The sequence below is a fragment of the Opisthocomus hoazin genome, chromosome 2, assembly GCF_030867145.1.
Source record: "Opisthocomus hoazin isolate bOpiHoa1 chromosome 2, bOpiHoa1.hap1, whole genome shotgun sequence".
NCBI classification, from domain to species: Eukaryota; Metazoa; Chordata; class Aves; order Opisthocomiformes; family Opisthocomidae; genus Opisthocomus; species Opisthocomus hoazin.
In genome coordinates this window covers 23,608,034-23,623,921 of record NC_134415.1, presented here as the reverse complement: position 1 = coordinate 23,623,921, position 15,888 = coordinate 23,608,034, and the positions used below count along the sequence as shown (strand labels likewise).

At 51.3% G+C, this 15,888-nt stretch overlaps 2 protein-coding genes across 2 annotated transcripts in view; both read right to left on the bottom strand.

Moving 5' to 3' along the window:
* Positions 1-6,376: 6,376 nt before the first annotated feature.
* On the bottom strand, positions 6,377-8,500 carry ZFP36L2 (ZFP36 ring finger protein like 2). Its single transcript, XM_075412892.1, has 2 exons — positions 8,360-8,500; positions 6,377-7,895 (listed from the first exon to the last, which is right to left on the bottom strand). Exons 1-2 carry the CDS (start codon positions 8,408-8,410, stop codon positions 6,474-6,476), a joined length of 1,473 nt encoding a protein of 490 aa, XP_075269007.1. The 5' UTR covers positions 8,411-8,500; the 3' UTR covers positions 6,377-6,473.
* Positions 8,501-11,676: 3,176 nt separating this feature from the next.
* Positions 11,677-15,888, bottom strand: part of THADA (THADA armadillo repeat containing) — a 170,004-nt gene continuing 165,792 nt past the window's right edge. The window contains exons 37-38 of the mRNA XM_075412893.1: positions 14,192-14,358; positions 11,677-13,007 (exon numbers count right to left, since the gene is read on the bottom strand). Of these exons, the coding sequence (XP_075269008.1) occupies positions 12,669-13,007; positions 14,192-14,358 (506 nt within the window). The 3' untranslated portion in view covers positions 11,677-12,668. The remainder of the gene's footprint in view (positions 13,008-14,191; positions 14,359-15,888) is intronic.

Sequence of the window (15,888 nt, the reverse complement as noted above, 5' to 3'; positions counted from 1 at the left end):
TGTTATTAACCATGGTCGAGAAAAGGGGGCTTAAATTACCCTGTATTTCCTTCTCAGATGCTGTACAGAATAGAAATTACTCAGCAGATGTCATCCATCCCTCTTTCGCAACAGAGAGGAGATTTGTCAGGGTAATTTTGCCTGCTTTCCTCAGGAATGCAAATTTTGGGGGGGTTCACCCCAAAATGCCTCCATTAACACATCCATTATCCCTCTTTGAAAGGAGAGATGAAATGACTCAGATCTGTTTGACTAAGCTTTGAGACAAAAAATTCTTTTTAGATACAAGGTCGTTTAAACTTCAAGGGAAGAATCTCATTCCTCCACTCTCCCATATTCAATTTTTAATATCAATAAAGGAATTAGACCTAGAAGTCAATGTTCTTCAGTGCGTATACTGCAAAAATTACACAACCTGCTAAATCTATGCCACCTGGTAACATGCATTTCTTTTCACGTTCAGAACTTCTCAGAAGATGCAGAACTTTGCCACACAGCCATTATTTGATTTCCAGTAAACCAGATAAAATAACTACTCACAGATACATTCACTAAGCCCTATTTTGATACGAGCCTTCCTTTAAATGTTGGTACCTTTTCAAATGGCACAAGAAGTACTTAAGGTCCACGTGAGTCATTTATAATCACCAATGCAGAAAAGCAGTTTTAAAATGGGCATTCCTAGAATTTCCCAAATAACTGTGGAAGAAACAAAGTTTCTTCAAACTGAACAAAACCCAATTTATCAGCTTGGTGGAGAGATCCCTTGTCCTCTACCCCGGCACTCCTGCCTCCTCTCCAGGATGCGCGGCTCTACCTCCTCCTCCTCCTCCCTCGCACCAGCTCTGAAACTCATCAGGCTCCTTACTGACCCACTTCAACTCCACCCCAGAAGAAACACCATTTTTTTCCTTTCTGCTTGGTCAATAAAATGCATGAAACCCCAGGCAGATGTTGAGCGGACCCTCTGGTGGCAGTGGACCCAGCGCCCGCCTGGGGCCACATGGTGCAAGTGGCGAGCAGGATGCCAGGGTGCTTTGCCAGATCGGCGACCTGGACTGGCTCAGGGAGCGGGTCAGAAAGGGCTGGGGAGGAGCAGGGCGGAGAAACTGCTCTCCTTGATGGAGGCAACCTGCTACAACACCTCAAGTCTATCATTTTTATCCCAACCCTCCACTCAGTCCTTGAGCAGAGAAGCACTTACAGCTCTGGCTGTGGTCATTCAGGATATTCCTGTCCCTCACCGGGCAGGTACCAACCAGCCGCAGGGTTGGCAGAAGGGACAACGTAACCATACTTCAGATGCAACAAAGTGGGAAGTCCAGTACCTTCGCCTTAAATCACTGAGGAACTCAATTTGAGCTGAAGGGTGAGAAAATGAAGTTTCAGCTTCCAGAGCCAATGTGCTGCCAAGGTCTGTAGGCTCAGCAGGCAAAACCTGAAATGTCCTACCTCATCAATGACAGAGCACCACCGCCTGAAGCTCCATCAGGTAAGATTCACACTCAAGGTTAGCAAGAAAAGACAGACCGCACAATTAGAAATATATAGTACAAGTCCCTTAGCTTTAATGCTATACTAGCAAAATGAAAAAATTCAAGTACATCTTGATCATAAATAAAAATGAGATTTTGGGCCTTCTTTGAGCAAAAGCTTATCAGATGCATCCTTTTTAAAAAAAAAAAAAAAAATCCAAGCTGCACAGCTAATGATGGGATGGGATGGGATAGGATGTGGGCAGAAAACGGGAGAAGGGCAATAATTTCTTTTTCAAAGTAATGTATGAGTTGCATTGGACAGTTAAATGTTAACCTGGAATAGGGCTCATCTCCTGCCTCTGTATTTAGCCACTGAGGTATTGGTTTGCTGCGTTCTGCGAGGAGCCGGCAGCCTGGCAGCTCCCCGGGCAGCAACGCGCCCTCTGCCACAAGCGACATGGATTGTGCTGTAAATCCAGCTTCTACACTCGAACTGGGGGTAAATCTGGGGGTACAGTGAAATCAGCTCACGCTTCAACCGCGACGCACCACGTGAAGCGCAGCACTCCCGCGCTTCGTGGCGCACTGCCGGGAGTATTTTCGGCGGTGTGCAATCTGTGCAGCTGCGCGTGCTGAAGAGGGTTTAATTTTTGTATTAACTTTGATCAGGCAGCAAACCCCAAAGCCCAGAGAAAGCAAAAGCACTGGAGTGACAGCACACCTGCTCTACCTGAAGAAGGCAAACTGAGAAAACCCAAACAAATAAAAGCTCCCAAGGAACTGAGAGGACAAGGGAGTAAAAACCAAAATTAATGACCCAATACATTTGAAAACCCCACAATGATCATACCAAGTTGTGTTAAATCAAGCCCTGTTTCAAGATCCAGAACATTACACCTATTTCTATAAATGTACCTCTTTGCTGCAATTTCTTTCACACGATCAGCTGAAGCAAGCATGCAGGACTCAGTACCAACCAATAATTACTGAAATCCCCATTTTCCAGGTCCTCAAAGTCATTTTACGTGCCCTAAGTATTAAGAGAAATATCACATCTCTGCTGGGCAGTAGCAGAGACCTTAGACTTCCTCCTCAACCCGACGTTCTTGACGAAAACACAGAGTTTATAGATTTGTTGCAAGGTATCAGGGAATTTGTGAATGGTCTGACCAGCTTTACATGCTCCGCTGAATTTTAAAATGACCTCAAGAGAACATTTGCTTAAATCAACAACAGAAGTCACCAGTTTAAAGGTTAACACTTGATCGTGCAGCACAAGAAACAGACAGTTATCTTCTCAGTTCAAGGACTTCTGTTTTTCTCAACAGCAGCACCCAACGCTGCAACAGGCTGTTTTGCAGCACACTTTCCTGGGGGTACAAACCAAACAGGGCACGAGACGGGCAGCCTCGGAGCATCACTCGCTCGGAGCAGGGCAGAGGGCGGCTCAGGCCCCGCTCTCCCCACGTACTGGCCCGCCACTAGCCCATGGGGAGACACTGGTGGGCTGCCACCCACCCCGCCCCAGCAGCCTTTCCAACACATACGACACTGGCGTTGACACCAGCGCAGTTGTGTTATGCGTGGGGCAGCCGCTGTAACGCTTCCAGAGCTCTTCTTCCAGCCAGGAGATACCAAAGCCAAGCCCAGCACCCTCAGCGAGATCCCGCTGAACCAACAGAAAACCGCAGGGAAGATGAAAGTACCGAGCTGATGGAGTACAGCTGTCCCAGATAAGCGAAATATAGCAATAAATAAGGCCCTTATCTACTGCGGCAAGAAAAACACAGGCTCAGGGGAAGAGGTGGGCAAGGGAGAAAAGCAAAAAAACATATCCGGGGAAGAAAGAAAATCTGACACTCAGTGAGACGGGCACTCCTAATTAACGCAGTTTTAGTTTGACAAGACCCCAACAGTGAGTTCAGACACCAGCTTAGGCACCGGTCAACAGCCACCCCCTCCCCACACCCCGTCCCTGCAGAAGATCAGCGAACGCCAGCTCCTTGCAGCCGTGGTGTCTGTACCAGGGGCGCCCAGGGAAGGACCCGGCCCTGCGCGGTGCTTCGGCGGGCAGTGCCGAAGTTTCTTCAGAAATTTGTTTGGGAATCAAAGGGAGCAATCCTGAGCCAAAACGTCAGAGCAATCCATAAAAAAAGGATGATTGCTGTAGCCGGACCGTGTTGTCATACATCGCTTACGTTTGTTTTAATTTTAAACCCAGAGTCAGTCCAAGGTTTGTTACACAAACATATGGCACCAGTATTACATTCTACCTCGTATTTATAGAAAGTGCTGTGGCGGTCCAGGCAGTGCAGAGATGCCATAATGTTAACAACATTTATTAGCAGTTTGTCAAAAGAACAAAAATTAGCCCGTAGAAATCGTAACTTAGAGGGACTGATCGGAGTAGGGGACCGAACTGTGGAATCGCCAGCTAAAATTCTTCCAGTATTGATGAACGCAGCCCCCAGGCCACCAAGTATTTTGTTATCTAAATATACCCTCAAAAAGGCAGTTTGTTTAAAACCCAAGGCCCGAAAACTGATTAACACGTTTAACGCTAGCCCGATTAACACCGATACGCCCTCGGCTGGGTGACGGGAGCGTTGAGGCAGAAGTCCGCATTCCTGCGAGTGAAGAGGAACAAAGCTTTTGGGACAAAGGGTAAACCTTAATTATGCCTTTTTATTACCCAGACTGCCATTTCCTCCTTACCCCAAGCCAGCCGGGAAGGCTAATGGCACGCTCACACACCCCCATGAGCGCTGTGATTGATAAATGCCATTACTCGATTTTTCTACTCCAGCTGCTCAGCTGCAAGCAGCAAAGGTTTGATCCTTCACCCTCTTTTGAAAAAAAAAAAAAAAAAAAAAATAATAATAATAATAAACCCCCCAAAAAAGCAGGACACAGCGCATCGCTACAAGTCCCGAACCTTCTGGAAGTGTTTATTAGCTTTGGCCGCTGACCAGTGACTGCCGCAGGAGCGGACGGGAGCTGTGGTGCAAACTGGTTAATCTGTAGCTAGACTTACTTGTGACTGTGGTGGTGTTCAGCAAGAAATACTCCCTGCCTGGCAGACAGGGCTTCAACAGTTTGAAGGGTTTTTTGGTTTTTTTTTTTTCCAAAAAAATTTTATTGGGAGAACTACAAAACATTTACAGTACAAAGTTTACAGTCTCACACAATTTGTAGTGAACTGACTCCCGAAAAATATATTACAACTCAAGTTGACTTATCCTTTAGTTACATTCAAAACATACTTCTGTTAAAGTAGTCCAAAAGAGTACATAGTGCTCAATCTGTACCTATGTACAAACAAAACTAAGCTACTGCTCATTCATCCACCGTCCAGGAAAGTTTTGGAAAACTCCCGACTTTCTACATAAGGAAAAAAAAAAAAATTACAAGTTTTGGAATTCAATTAAACAAGATATGTTCATGTACTGTATAAAGTTTCAGATCCAAAGATGGCCTCCGTTCTTATAAAATAAGAGAGTGGCAAAACTTTGCCGTAGTTAAAACCCATCCCTACATTCAAATTATCTCAAGCATTAAGAAAAATACTTATTTGGTTGAGAGATATTTAAGGCAAGCATGGACCCTCAAAAAGGCACTGTGAGACGTAATACTGGGACCCCCAATTATTGCTACATACTTTGAGACTACATCACAGTGTGATTGGTGGTGTTAGGCAACAAAAAATACTTTTTGGTTACTTTAAACAAGTCTGAATCAGATTTGCCACTCTGAAGTCTGATTGCTAAGTCAGTCTTTTTTTTGTTGTTGTTTTTTTCTTGTTTTTCAACTCGGACGGGCTACAACCATTTACATTCTAAAAAAACCCCATAGAAATTCCTCAAACTACTTCCACAGCATCGAGACCGATTTCTATAAAGAAACCATGCAATCTTTCAGATTTACGTAAACAAGGAAAGAAATTAATGAAATAAATATTACATACAATCTCTTAAATTAAGAATTTTACTCATTTACAATAAAATAACCAAGTGAAGTTACAAAAAGGCATATATTACTGTGAAAAGAACACACTCCACATTTCGCCGATTAATAATGGCAATCATAATTTAACATAATAAAAGAATATATATCTATTGCTTTTCATCATACCCGATAAATACAGTATGAACAAATTACCATGTATACTTTTCACAAGATAATAAATAAGTTAAATAGTTTCATATTGAGTTGTGTGCAGTGACTCATTCATGCAATCAACTCAAACAGCTAAAAAAAAAATTAAAAAAAATCAGCAGTTATTCTCCAACAATTACAAACTAAACTCAGTTGAGTGCTTCCAAATAAAGCAACAACAACAAAAAAAATTGTTCTAAGCCAAACATCCACTAAGTGGTGGCGATGGAACCAATATTAAACTTTGGAATGAAGGTTTTAGCATTTGTTATAATAATAATATATAGATATATAAAAAAAGAAGGTTGTTATCAAGGCATATTCTTGGCAGGATGTTGGATTTTTCTTTTTTTTTAAAAAAAGCTTATAGGTTTAGTATATTCTGTCTTTTTATTTGAACTGGATTGAAAGACAAAACTAGTTGGTAACTTTTTTTGTGTGTGTCTGCAGGTCTGGAGGAGCTGAGCAGGCGGGACTGGCGCTCCCCAGACTGTTTGTTGCTTTCTGGTGGTGTCTTTTCTAATGATTTTTTTTTTTTCTGAACACAGATGGAATGGCTGCTGCTGGTGCATATCATAACTTGTCTCCAAAGAACAACAAGAACAAAAAAAAAAAACCCCAAAACAAAAATCCCCTTCTTCCAAGGTCTCTCTATAAAAATAGGTTTGTTCAGTTCACGTCATTTGCCCTTTCGCAAAATGCCTTTTTTTTGTTTTGTTTTTTTTTTTGTTTTGTTCAGCTCTCGGTGTATATATAGATAAGATAGATAGATATAAAAAAAACCAAAAAACCAACAACCGGAAGGAGGAGAGGCCTCGCCGCCCGGCCCCGCCGGCCGCCCTAGTCGTCGGAGATGGAGAGGCGGCTGAAGATGGGCAGGCGGCGGCCCGAGTCCAGGCCCGGCGACTCGGAGCCGCTGAGGGAGCCAGAGCTGAGGGAGCCGCTCAGGTAGCTCTCCCGGTCGGAGAGGGAGTCCGGCGGGCTGGGCGGCGCGTCGAAGACAGGCGACTCGGAGAGGCGGCGGAGGGGCTGGAAGCTGAAGGGCGGCGAGGCGGGGGGCGGCGGGCAGCCCCCTCCGGGGGGCGGCGGCGGGGGCTGCTGCTGGCAGCGGTAGTAGGCGGCGGCGGCAGCGGCGGCGGCCGCGGCGGCGGCGAAGTTCTGGGTGTGGAGGGCGAGGGGGGCGATGAGGCTGCCCAGCTCCTGGCCCGAGAAGGCGAAGGCGTTGTTGGCGCAGGGCGGCGGGAGCAGCTCCTCGCAGTAGGAGGCGGAGGCGGGCGGCGGCGGCGTGCGCGACCCGCCGGGGCTCTCCAGCAGGGCGGCGTCGAGGCGGCCGCCGGGCGGGGGGGGCGGCGGGGCGGCGCTGTGCGGGTGCGGGGGGTGCTGCTGCGGCTGCTGGTGGTGGTGGTGGTGGTGGGCGGAGAAGCCGGAGAAGCTCAGGCTGTGGTGGAGCTTGGGCCGCTCGCCGCCCCGCGGGTGCCCGAAGCTGCCGCCCCCGCCGCCGCCGCCGCCCAGCGGGTGGTCGCGGGGGGCGAAGGCGCGGAGGTCGCCGGTGCTGCCGGCGGGGTGCGGGTGGTGCGGGGGGTGGTGGTGCGGCCCGGCGGCGGCGGCGGCGGGGGGGGCGGCGGAGCCGGGCGCCGGGCGGCGCTCGTCGGCGTTGTGGATGAAGTGGCAGCGCGGGCCGTAGGGGCAGAAGCCGATGGTGTGGAAGGTGCGGCAGAGCTCGGTCTTGTACTTGGGGTGGCGGGTGAGGCTGCGCAGCTCGTGGAAGCCGTGGGCGAACTGGCACTTCTCGCCGTACTTGCAGGCGCCGCTCTCCTCGAAGGGGCGGCACAGCTCCGTCTTGTAGCGCGTCGAGTTGATGGGGGCCCCCCCGCCGCCGCCGCCGGAGCCGCCCCCCTTCGCCTGCTGCTGCTGCTGCTGGAGCTGCTGCATGAGGTGCTGGCTGCGCTCGCCGTTCTCGCTGAAGGAGCGGTCCCGGAACTTGTTCTCCTTGTTGAGCAGGGCCGTGGGGCTGCTGCTGCCGCCGCCTCCACCGGAGCCCGTCTCCTTCAGGCTGCCGAACGAGGAGGAGGAGGAGCAGGTGGAGGAAGAGCTGGAGCCGGTGGGGCTGGGGAACTTGGAGCCGCCGGCCAGCGCCGGCAGGTTGCTGGTCGAGTGCCGCCGCAGGAAGCCCGGCGCGAAGCTGGAGCTGGGGGCGGTCACCGGGGTCCCCACGGCCTTCTTGTCCAGCATGCTGCTGAGGTTGGTCAGGGACTTCTCCGTCTGCCGGGGCGGGGGGAGGGGGCGGGGAGCGGGGGAGACAGGGAGCGGGAGAAAGAGCGGGTGTTGCTGCTGCAGGGTGACCGCCAGCGCAGCGCGGCCCCCCCCCCCCCGCCCCCGGCGCACCACGGGGTCGGGCCGAGGGTCGCGTCCCGACAGCGGCTGTGCCGCCAACGCCTGCCCGGGCGGGGGGGGTAAGAGCCGCGGAGAAGCCCCCTCGCAGGCGCTGCTGCGTGCGCGACTTTTTTCAAAAGTTCCTCAGGGCAGCGCGGCACTCGCGGGCGAGCTCTGCGCTCTGCGGCTCGGGCGGGGAGTGGGGGTACACCCCGAAAGCCCCCCCGAGAGCCCCCGCAGCGAGGGCGCGGCCCCGCGAGGCTCGCAGCCTTGCGTCAGCCGCCCCGCTCGAACCCGGCCCGGCCGCCGCGCCCTCCCCGCACACGCCCGGCGGGAACCGCGCTCCTCCCTACCTTGCACAAGAAGTCGATGTCGTAGAAGGCAGATAAAAGCGTGGTCGACATCTCTAGATCCTGTAATGGTCGGAAATACAGGAAGGACCGAAAGATCCCGCTCTCCTCGGAGGGTTTGGAAAAGCCACGACTGGGCAGGAGGGGGCCGTTCGCGTGAGATCCGAAATGGTCCCGTCTCCTTCCCGGCGGGACGGCGGGTGCCGGGCCGGGGCGGCGTCGGCGGCTGCACAGCAGCAGGCGAACTGCGGGAACTCGGCGGCGCCCCGCGCCGCCCCCATATAAATGCCGCCGCCGCGGGCCGGGAGGCGGCGCCCCGCTCGGCCCCGCCCCTCCCCGCCGCCCCGCCCCGCGCCTTGCAGCGGGCGGGGAGCGGCGGCCCCCGGCGCGGCCGGGCCGGGGGGAGCGGCGGCGCGGAACCGGGCGGGGCAGCGCAGAGGGCTGCCGCCTCACGGGCCCGGCCCCTGCCAAGCGCCCGTCTCCGCGCACCCCCGCCGGGAGCTGCCGGGCGGCCTCCGCGGGCCGAGGGCGGCGGGCGCGGGATGCGGCGGGAGAGGCGCGGCGGGCCGGGGACACCTCTACCTCCCGCCCCGCCGAAAATAAACTTTTGCCACGTAATTGCTTGGAAACAAAAGGTCGGGCCCGCGGTGCCCCGGTGCGGCCGGGCGCCCCGCCGCTTTCCCCCTCTTTCGGGGAGTTGGGGGGGTGGGGGTTGGTGTTTCGTTTTTCTTTCTGTTCGCAATTTGAGAGCGGTCGGCGCTCGGGCCCTCCCCCGCCGCTGCCCCCCCCCGCCCGCCGCTCGCCCAGCCCCGCCGCGGCCCCCGCCCCCCGGCCGAGGGCGAAGGGGGCGGCCGGGCCCGGGCGGCGCGGCTCCTTCCCCGGGCCCGGAGCGGGCCGCCGGCCAAGGCGGGCCGGCAGCCGCCGTGCAAAACACCCCCGCCCCCCCCGCCCCGCTCCGATAAGGCCGCGCAAACACGACGTGGGAAAGGCGGCGGAGGCCGCGGCCCCGCACACCCCTCCCGCCACCCCCCCCCCGCCAGCCCCCCCCCCCCGCGTTTGCTCGGGCGCGGGACAAATGGGACGGGGAAAATGGACGGACGTGTAAAGTTTTATTGCTGCCGAAGCCAGCGGACGCGTTTGATCCCCTTCGGCTTCCGAGCCGGGACGTCGGGCCCTGGAAGGCCCAGGGTGCGGATCTGCCCACGTCAGCAGGAGCCCTGCGCTCCGAGCACACGTTTGCAAAGGAAAGCGGGGGGCGGGGGGGGGCTGTATCGGAGCGCTTCGCGCCGGGTTTTCGCGCTCCCCCCCGCCGCCCTGCGGCCCCCGCTCCCTTTTGGTTCCTCCCCTCCTCCTCCTCCTCCTCCCCCGGGGCCGCGGGGGGCGGCAGGCGGGACGAGCCCGGCCTGCGAGGGTAGCGCCGAGCTCAGCAACAGAGACCGGGACGGCGGGAGGCCGAACAGCCCAGAGCTCCTCGCTTCCCGCGTCCCTGCGCTCCCGGGGCCCAGTCACCCGCTCTCCGGGCGCTGGTGGAAGCGGCGCGGCCCGGGCCGGGCCGGGATCGGCCTCCCCCTAGCGCCCGCCGGGCCCTCCCGAGCGCCCTGTCCCGTCGCTGAGTGCCCTGTCCCATAACCCTTTCCCCAGCCCACGCGGATGACCCGAAATCAAACCCTTCTCCCCCCCGGACACCTCTGCGAGGGGAGCATCACCTTCGGAGCAGATCCTGCCGCCCGCCAGCTGAGCACGCAGCTGGCGGTGGTGACCACGCCAGGAGCTGTGTGTCACCGTCCTTTTGGAGGAACACTTTGATAACTGGCTTTGATCAGGCACACAGCAGATAAGTGCTCCAGTGTCAGATTTTGCTAGCCCCCTCCTGCCATTGCTGCTTGGGGTTTAAAGGTTCGTGGTTGCACGGTTACACAGTAACTCCAGTCACCAGCGGTGTGGGGCGAAATGTATGCGCGCCCATACAATTTTTATTTGCTCCCTATAAACCAAGGCGGGACGGCAGGGCTTCAGCTGCAGCCTAACACCGTGATAAGGCAGAACGAGTTTTTGAGCTGTTCAGTTTACCAATTAACCAGGTCCTCAAGGCTTCGCAAAGTCACCGAAGTTTTATGGTCGCTGCGGATCTGCTGCTACGCTCTGACCTGTCTGCATTTATCCAGTTGATACTGAGCTAGGTATGCATATGCATTTTAAATTCCACCCAGTTAGTAACCTTGGCATTTTTTTTAAAAGAGCCTTACCGCTAACCACTGACACGACCAAGGTCACACAACTGTACTGTCATTCCGGTAGTACCCAGAGTTCTGTTTGTTTTCTACTACAAAAGCTGTTGCTACGCTAGTTCAAAAATGTTGGCAAGGTGAGGCAAAACCGGCAGCTGTTAATTAATTGTACGGGTCTTGACTATTTTTAAGAGTGGCTTCCAGACATAATCTGGGCTGTCCTCTCCCCAGGAGCCCAAAACAGATGCAAACAAATTAAAAGTTTAGCCGAACGCGGCGTGTGGCTTGGTAAGCTGGGTAGCGCGCGTTCTGTGAAACGTCTTCTCGCCTCAGGTCCCAGCGTTCCCCTTCCGCCTACCGAAGCCTCCATTCTCGCTGTAAGTTACTTCTTAGATAAGTCACCCCGAATCCTGGAAACCTACAGGGGGTGTTTAAACTTTTAGGAGTAAATTATCTTATTTTTTTAATTTTTAGTAGCGACTTTGTCTTGTGCAGTTTTCAGACTAAACCTAATTTGGAAGCTTATCCCGGTTGCCAGCAGATTCTATTTAAACTCAAGAAGCGGGAAGCAGTTGGCCACCGGACACCGCGGCACCCAGCTACTGCGAGCGCGTCGGCCCGCGCCTTGCCGCGACCCCGTTAAGCCCGAGCCCGCCCGGCCCCGCCAGGCCCCGGCCCCGTTAAGCCCGAGCCCGCCCGGCCCCGCCAGGCCCCGGCCCGGCCATGTTGAGCCAGGCCGCTGCCCCAAGCGGCCGGAACCCGGCCTGAGCGCGGGTGCGTGCGGCGGTGCTGCGGCGCCACCTGCTGGGCGTGCGCCGCAACACGCGGAGCGCCGGCGGCGGCCCTGCCCGTGACAGAACTGCGAGCGACCCGAACCCCTCGTCGCCATCATCGCCGTCAGCATCGCGACTTACGACTGAACCGGGCCAGCGCACAATCCGGCGCGGAGGCCGAAAGCGACCCCTCGCTTACGGGAGGCGTTGCTCCCCCCGGGCGGCGGGGATCCCCACGCGGCTCCGCTGTGGCGGTGCCCAGCTGTGCTGCAGCCAAACGCGGGGTCACAGCCCGGGGCTGAAGGAACCAAACACAGCCTTTTGAAACGAGTATTTATTTTCGATGTCTCATTTTCATACCGAAACCCAGTTTCAGTTCCCAGAAATAAAGCACAACAACCATTTTTGTGTTTCGGACGGGGTGACGCGGTGCGTTGGCCGCAGCCGCCTCACCTGAGCGCCGGTGACGGCATCTGGGGAACGCGAGCATGGCAGCAGCACAAGGTCACTTCTGGGGGCCCGACGCCCCTGAGCAGGGCCTTGCTTTCCAAGACCGCCTGCGGAGCACGGTGTTTTGAAGGAAAGATGAATCTGGTTTGTTCGCAATGGAACGACTGCTTTGTTTTGAACACGGCGGTCTTCATTTTAGAGCATTTTATGAAAGCTGTTGTTTGATTTACAGGAAATGAGAGGCATGCAGAAGTCTGACTAGTACCATTTCTACGAGCAAAACAAGGTTACTACCCAAGTCAGAATCCTTACCCTCCTCCAGGGGAAAACGCAGAAAAATTTAAAATGTGGTCTAAGAATTGTCATGGACAAAGAAGCCAAGGTTTATTTCGTTTCTTTTAGAAATGCTTAAAAATAAAATTTTAAAATACCATATTAATTTAGTAATTACCATTCTACACATTGAAAGGAGAAAAAAAAATAACCCACTTTTTCTTGGTGTTAAAATACAGAAGGTAAAAATATGGGATCAAATGTAACACAACTACAGGTGGCCTGCACCTGGATGAATGGAAAATATTAGGTTTAGCTGCTTTACTTCCTACAGTAGCTATAATAAACCATGCTCAGCTGAATGAAATTAGCAAATGCCTTTAAAAGAAACAGCACATCTGAAAAAAAAAAAAAATCAATGGACTCATACATGAAAATATGTGGGTTTAGCCTGAATACTGAATAGTTTGTTGCAGGTTTACCAGCGTCATTACAGCAATCCCTTATTCCTTGAGCATCGTTGGAATTCAGCCTCCCTGCCCATTCAGTAACGTGTGCGCAGCTCCCTGAGGATGGACTTTTAGCAGTTTACTTTTCCAGATTTTCATTGTTGCAAGTATCATCAGACTTCAGCAGATTTAATATTTTAAGGCAGACTGATATTCTCTCGTTTTGAATAGCCAGCCTTGTGAATTCTGCAGTCTTGGAAAACTCTGGGGTCGGAGGTAGTGCTCTGCGGAGGTGTCCAACGAGCTGGGCTTGGTCCAGTGCTCTTCTTGATAGTCGATTAAGTTCTCTGTGATCTGGTAAAGTTAGCTGAGCCGTTGATATAAGCTGTAAAAGGTGCTTACTAAGTTGTCTGACATGAGTCAACTTCTCTGCCCAAAAATTCACTTCCCCTTTATCAAACAGGTAATCATCTTCTTCCTGAACAAAAAGAAAAACAACAGCGATTAGAAAATGATTTGTGCTCTTGATAATATTGAAAAAATAATTAAATATATAAAATAAGATATATAAAGAAATAATGAGAATAGAGGCTGTTACAGAACAGCTTTTTTATAGCCAAAAAAAAAGGGTAAAAATTCATATGCATCATTTTTCAAAGGTCTGGGAAAATACAATTAAAACGTTTCCTACTTTGCCAAAGAAATTTTACCTTCCAAAATCAGGCAGTTACACTATAACTCTTGGGAAGCAGTGGAAGTAAATAGTAGTCCTAATCCTTAACATGTGCTTGCCTTCCCTTGTGAAACTGTCTTACATTTCAGAGACCTCTCTGTAACCAGTACAGTAATTTGCTATATCATGGAGCTTTCTGAGTGGATTAAATGAAAAAGGAAAATTGTATCAGTCACTGAAACATCAGAAAGGCAGACCTAAACCACAGGCTTAAGCAAAAAGGCATAATATATTTCATGGGTCGTATTAATTATCAACAAACTTCTCAAAGATGTAGCCACTCCTGCTCCTTCCGGTTTACCTTCCAGCATTTTTTTGACTTTTACAGTCTTTCCAAGACAAAGCGAGCACAGTGTATTATACAGCATTAAGTTTTACAGAACCAGCGTGACAAAGTTTTTTGTGACGTGAATAATCCTTCCGAAGACAATGACTGATGCGTGCGAGGCTGTTTCGTGTGCTACACAGAACCCGTCACGTGGAAGGTGGCACGGAGGTACCGAATATTTAAATGACATCTCTGGAAAAGCCAGCAGTTGGGAGAGCACTGTTCTTTGATGCCAGATGAGCCTGGCACCCACAGCAGCAGTTTAAATTCAAGGCAAGCCATCAGCTGCAATGATACTGAACGCAGTTAGTTACAGCCTCAAAATGTTTCAGTCAACAATAACTTGCTAAGTAACTCTTGATTTATTTCAAAGCTTATTGGTCTCTAATTTTATGCTGATATTGCCAGGAAACAGACATCAAACTCTATTTTTATTCCAAATACTGTCCATGTGATTTTTTTTTTTTTAATTGTAAATCAATTAATACCGGAGTAGTGATCCTCAGGCTTCATCAGATAAGGTATTTCGTTCTATTCCTACCACAAGACCGCAGAAACCTAGCGATCGCAACGTGAGGTAGCAGCTGGTGGTTAAAATTACCGGGGCTGAAGTCTCCGAGTCTCTTTTCGGATCACCGTCTCCCAGCAGCCACTCCAGCAGGATCGGTACACCGGCACGCATCTCCCCCCACCGCCGGAGCAGCTCACACAGTATGCCAAACGCCAAATCCAAGGCCATCGGAGCGCTCACTATCCGAAATGCAAACTCTGTTGAGAGAAAATACGCGTAACAACGTATAGCAAGACCACAAACTTTTTCAAACAGAATCAGCACAAAAATTATTTCTTGAGAACAGACGCTGAATTTACAGAAACACATGTGGGATGATGAATTATACTGAAAGTAAGGTGAATGTTTATTTCTGTGCCACTTGGGGCCTTTTCTCAATTCCAAAATAATATATGAAGCAACCGAAAATGCTGATGGTTAATTTTTTTTTTTTCCTGCTCATGTAATAACATTCATTAATTTGGGTTTAAATATACAAAGATGTCTGTTAGAAACGTCTCCAGAGACAGTCCTGACACTATTACATGGTGACTGTTTTTGCAAAACTGCAGCTATGCCTCAGATCTGTTTTCATGTTTCACTGGAACTCAAAACCTACCGCACATTACATGTGTTTAAAGGGCTAGGATATAAAATTAATCATTATTTGGTGTGCAATCTTTTTATATATTATAAGATGTACATATATATACACACAGGAACACACATGTAAGAGAGATCAGGCATGCAAGACAGGCTTAGAGAAGATGTTACGGAAGAGAAGGGCAGACACTGCTTACAATACCATCAGAGAGCTGTATTTATAGAGGTTTCGCTATCATGCCAGAACTGTACACAAAGCCATCATCCACACCGTATTTCTTCCCTAAACTTCCCCACTGCTCTCATTTGGGCAGATGCTGTTTTAACTGTGTGGTTCCTAGGGCTGCCCTCAATAACAGAGTACATAAAAATGCCAGAAGGCCCGTTTGCACGAGGACTCCAACAACTGCGGTCACAGGAACGAGGTTCACCACTGATAACATTAATGCAATTTTTCTTTTTTAATGGGGATGTGGCAAGAGGACCAGAGGAAGAGAGCTAATGAATAAGCCCCTGTAAAATCCCTACTGCTGTAAAATGGATTTTGGCAAACTTCATCCTCGTCAACAGTCAGCAGCAAAGAAACCTGTCCACTGAATGGTCTGTCTTCGAAGCAGTGATATCGTAAGACATATCATTCTTGACAGCTGTCTTTTGCAAGCAGAAAACACAGCAGAGTCAGAATTATTTGGAAAAAAACACATACAGACACACAAGGCAGATCTTACTTTTGTGACCGAGTGTATTTAAGTGTTTCTCGCAAAGGGAAACGATTACTGACATGACAGAGGCGTAGCGGTGCAGCCCAGACCTGTCCTTCACCACCCGCGTTCAGAGCTGCAGCACAGACCTCTGTTCCGTAACGCCTCCCGAGGCCTCACGCCAGCTGCGGGTTTTCTCGAGTGCACTGGCACGGCAGAGAAACGTACGGTGAAACACCGGGACTAGGGAAATACGTGTGCCAACGAGTAAGGAAGTGCAGCAAACAACTAAGGGCAAAAGAGACCGACAGAAAGGTGGGTACACGGTATTTGACCGACCAGGCAAAGTACCGAGGCCGTCGGGAGGGTAGTATTTGAGACCAAGAGAACAAAGGACCGTAATAAGGAAGGGAGTGAAGGAGAAAGAACAGATGGTCCCTTCTT

Excerpts from the sequence above, each read along its gene's own strand:
- ZFP36L2 (XM_075412892.1), bottom strand. The coding sequence starts at position 8,410 with ATGTCGACCACGCTTTTATCTGCCTTCTACGACATCGACTTCTTGTGC. Across the intron at positions 7,896-8,359 it reads ACATCGACTTCTTGTGCAAG|ACGGAGAAGTCCCTGACCAA; the intron begins GTAGGGAGGAGC and ends CCGCCCCGGCAG.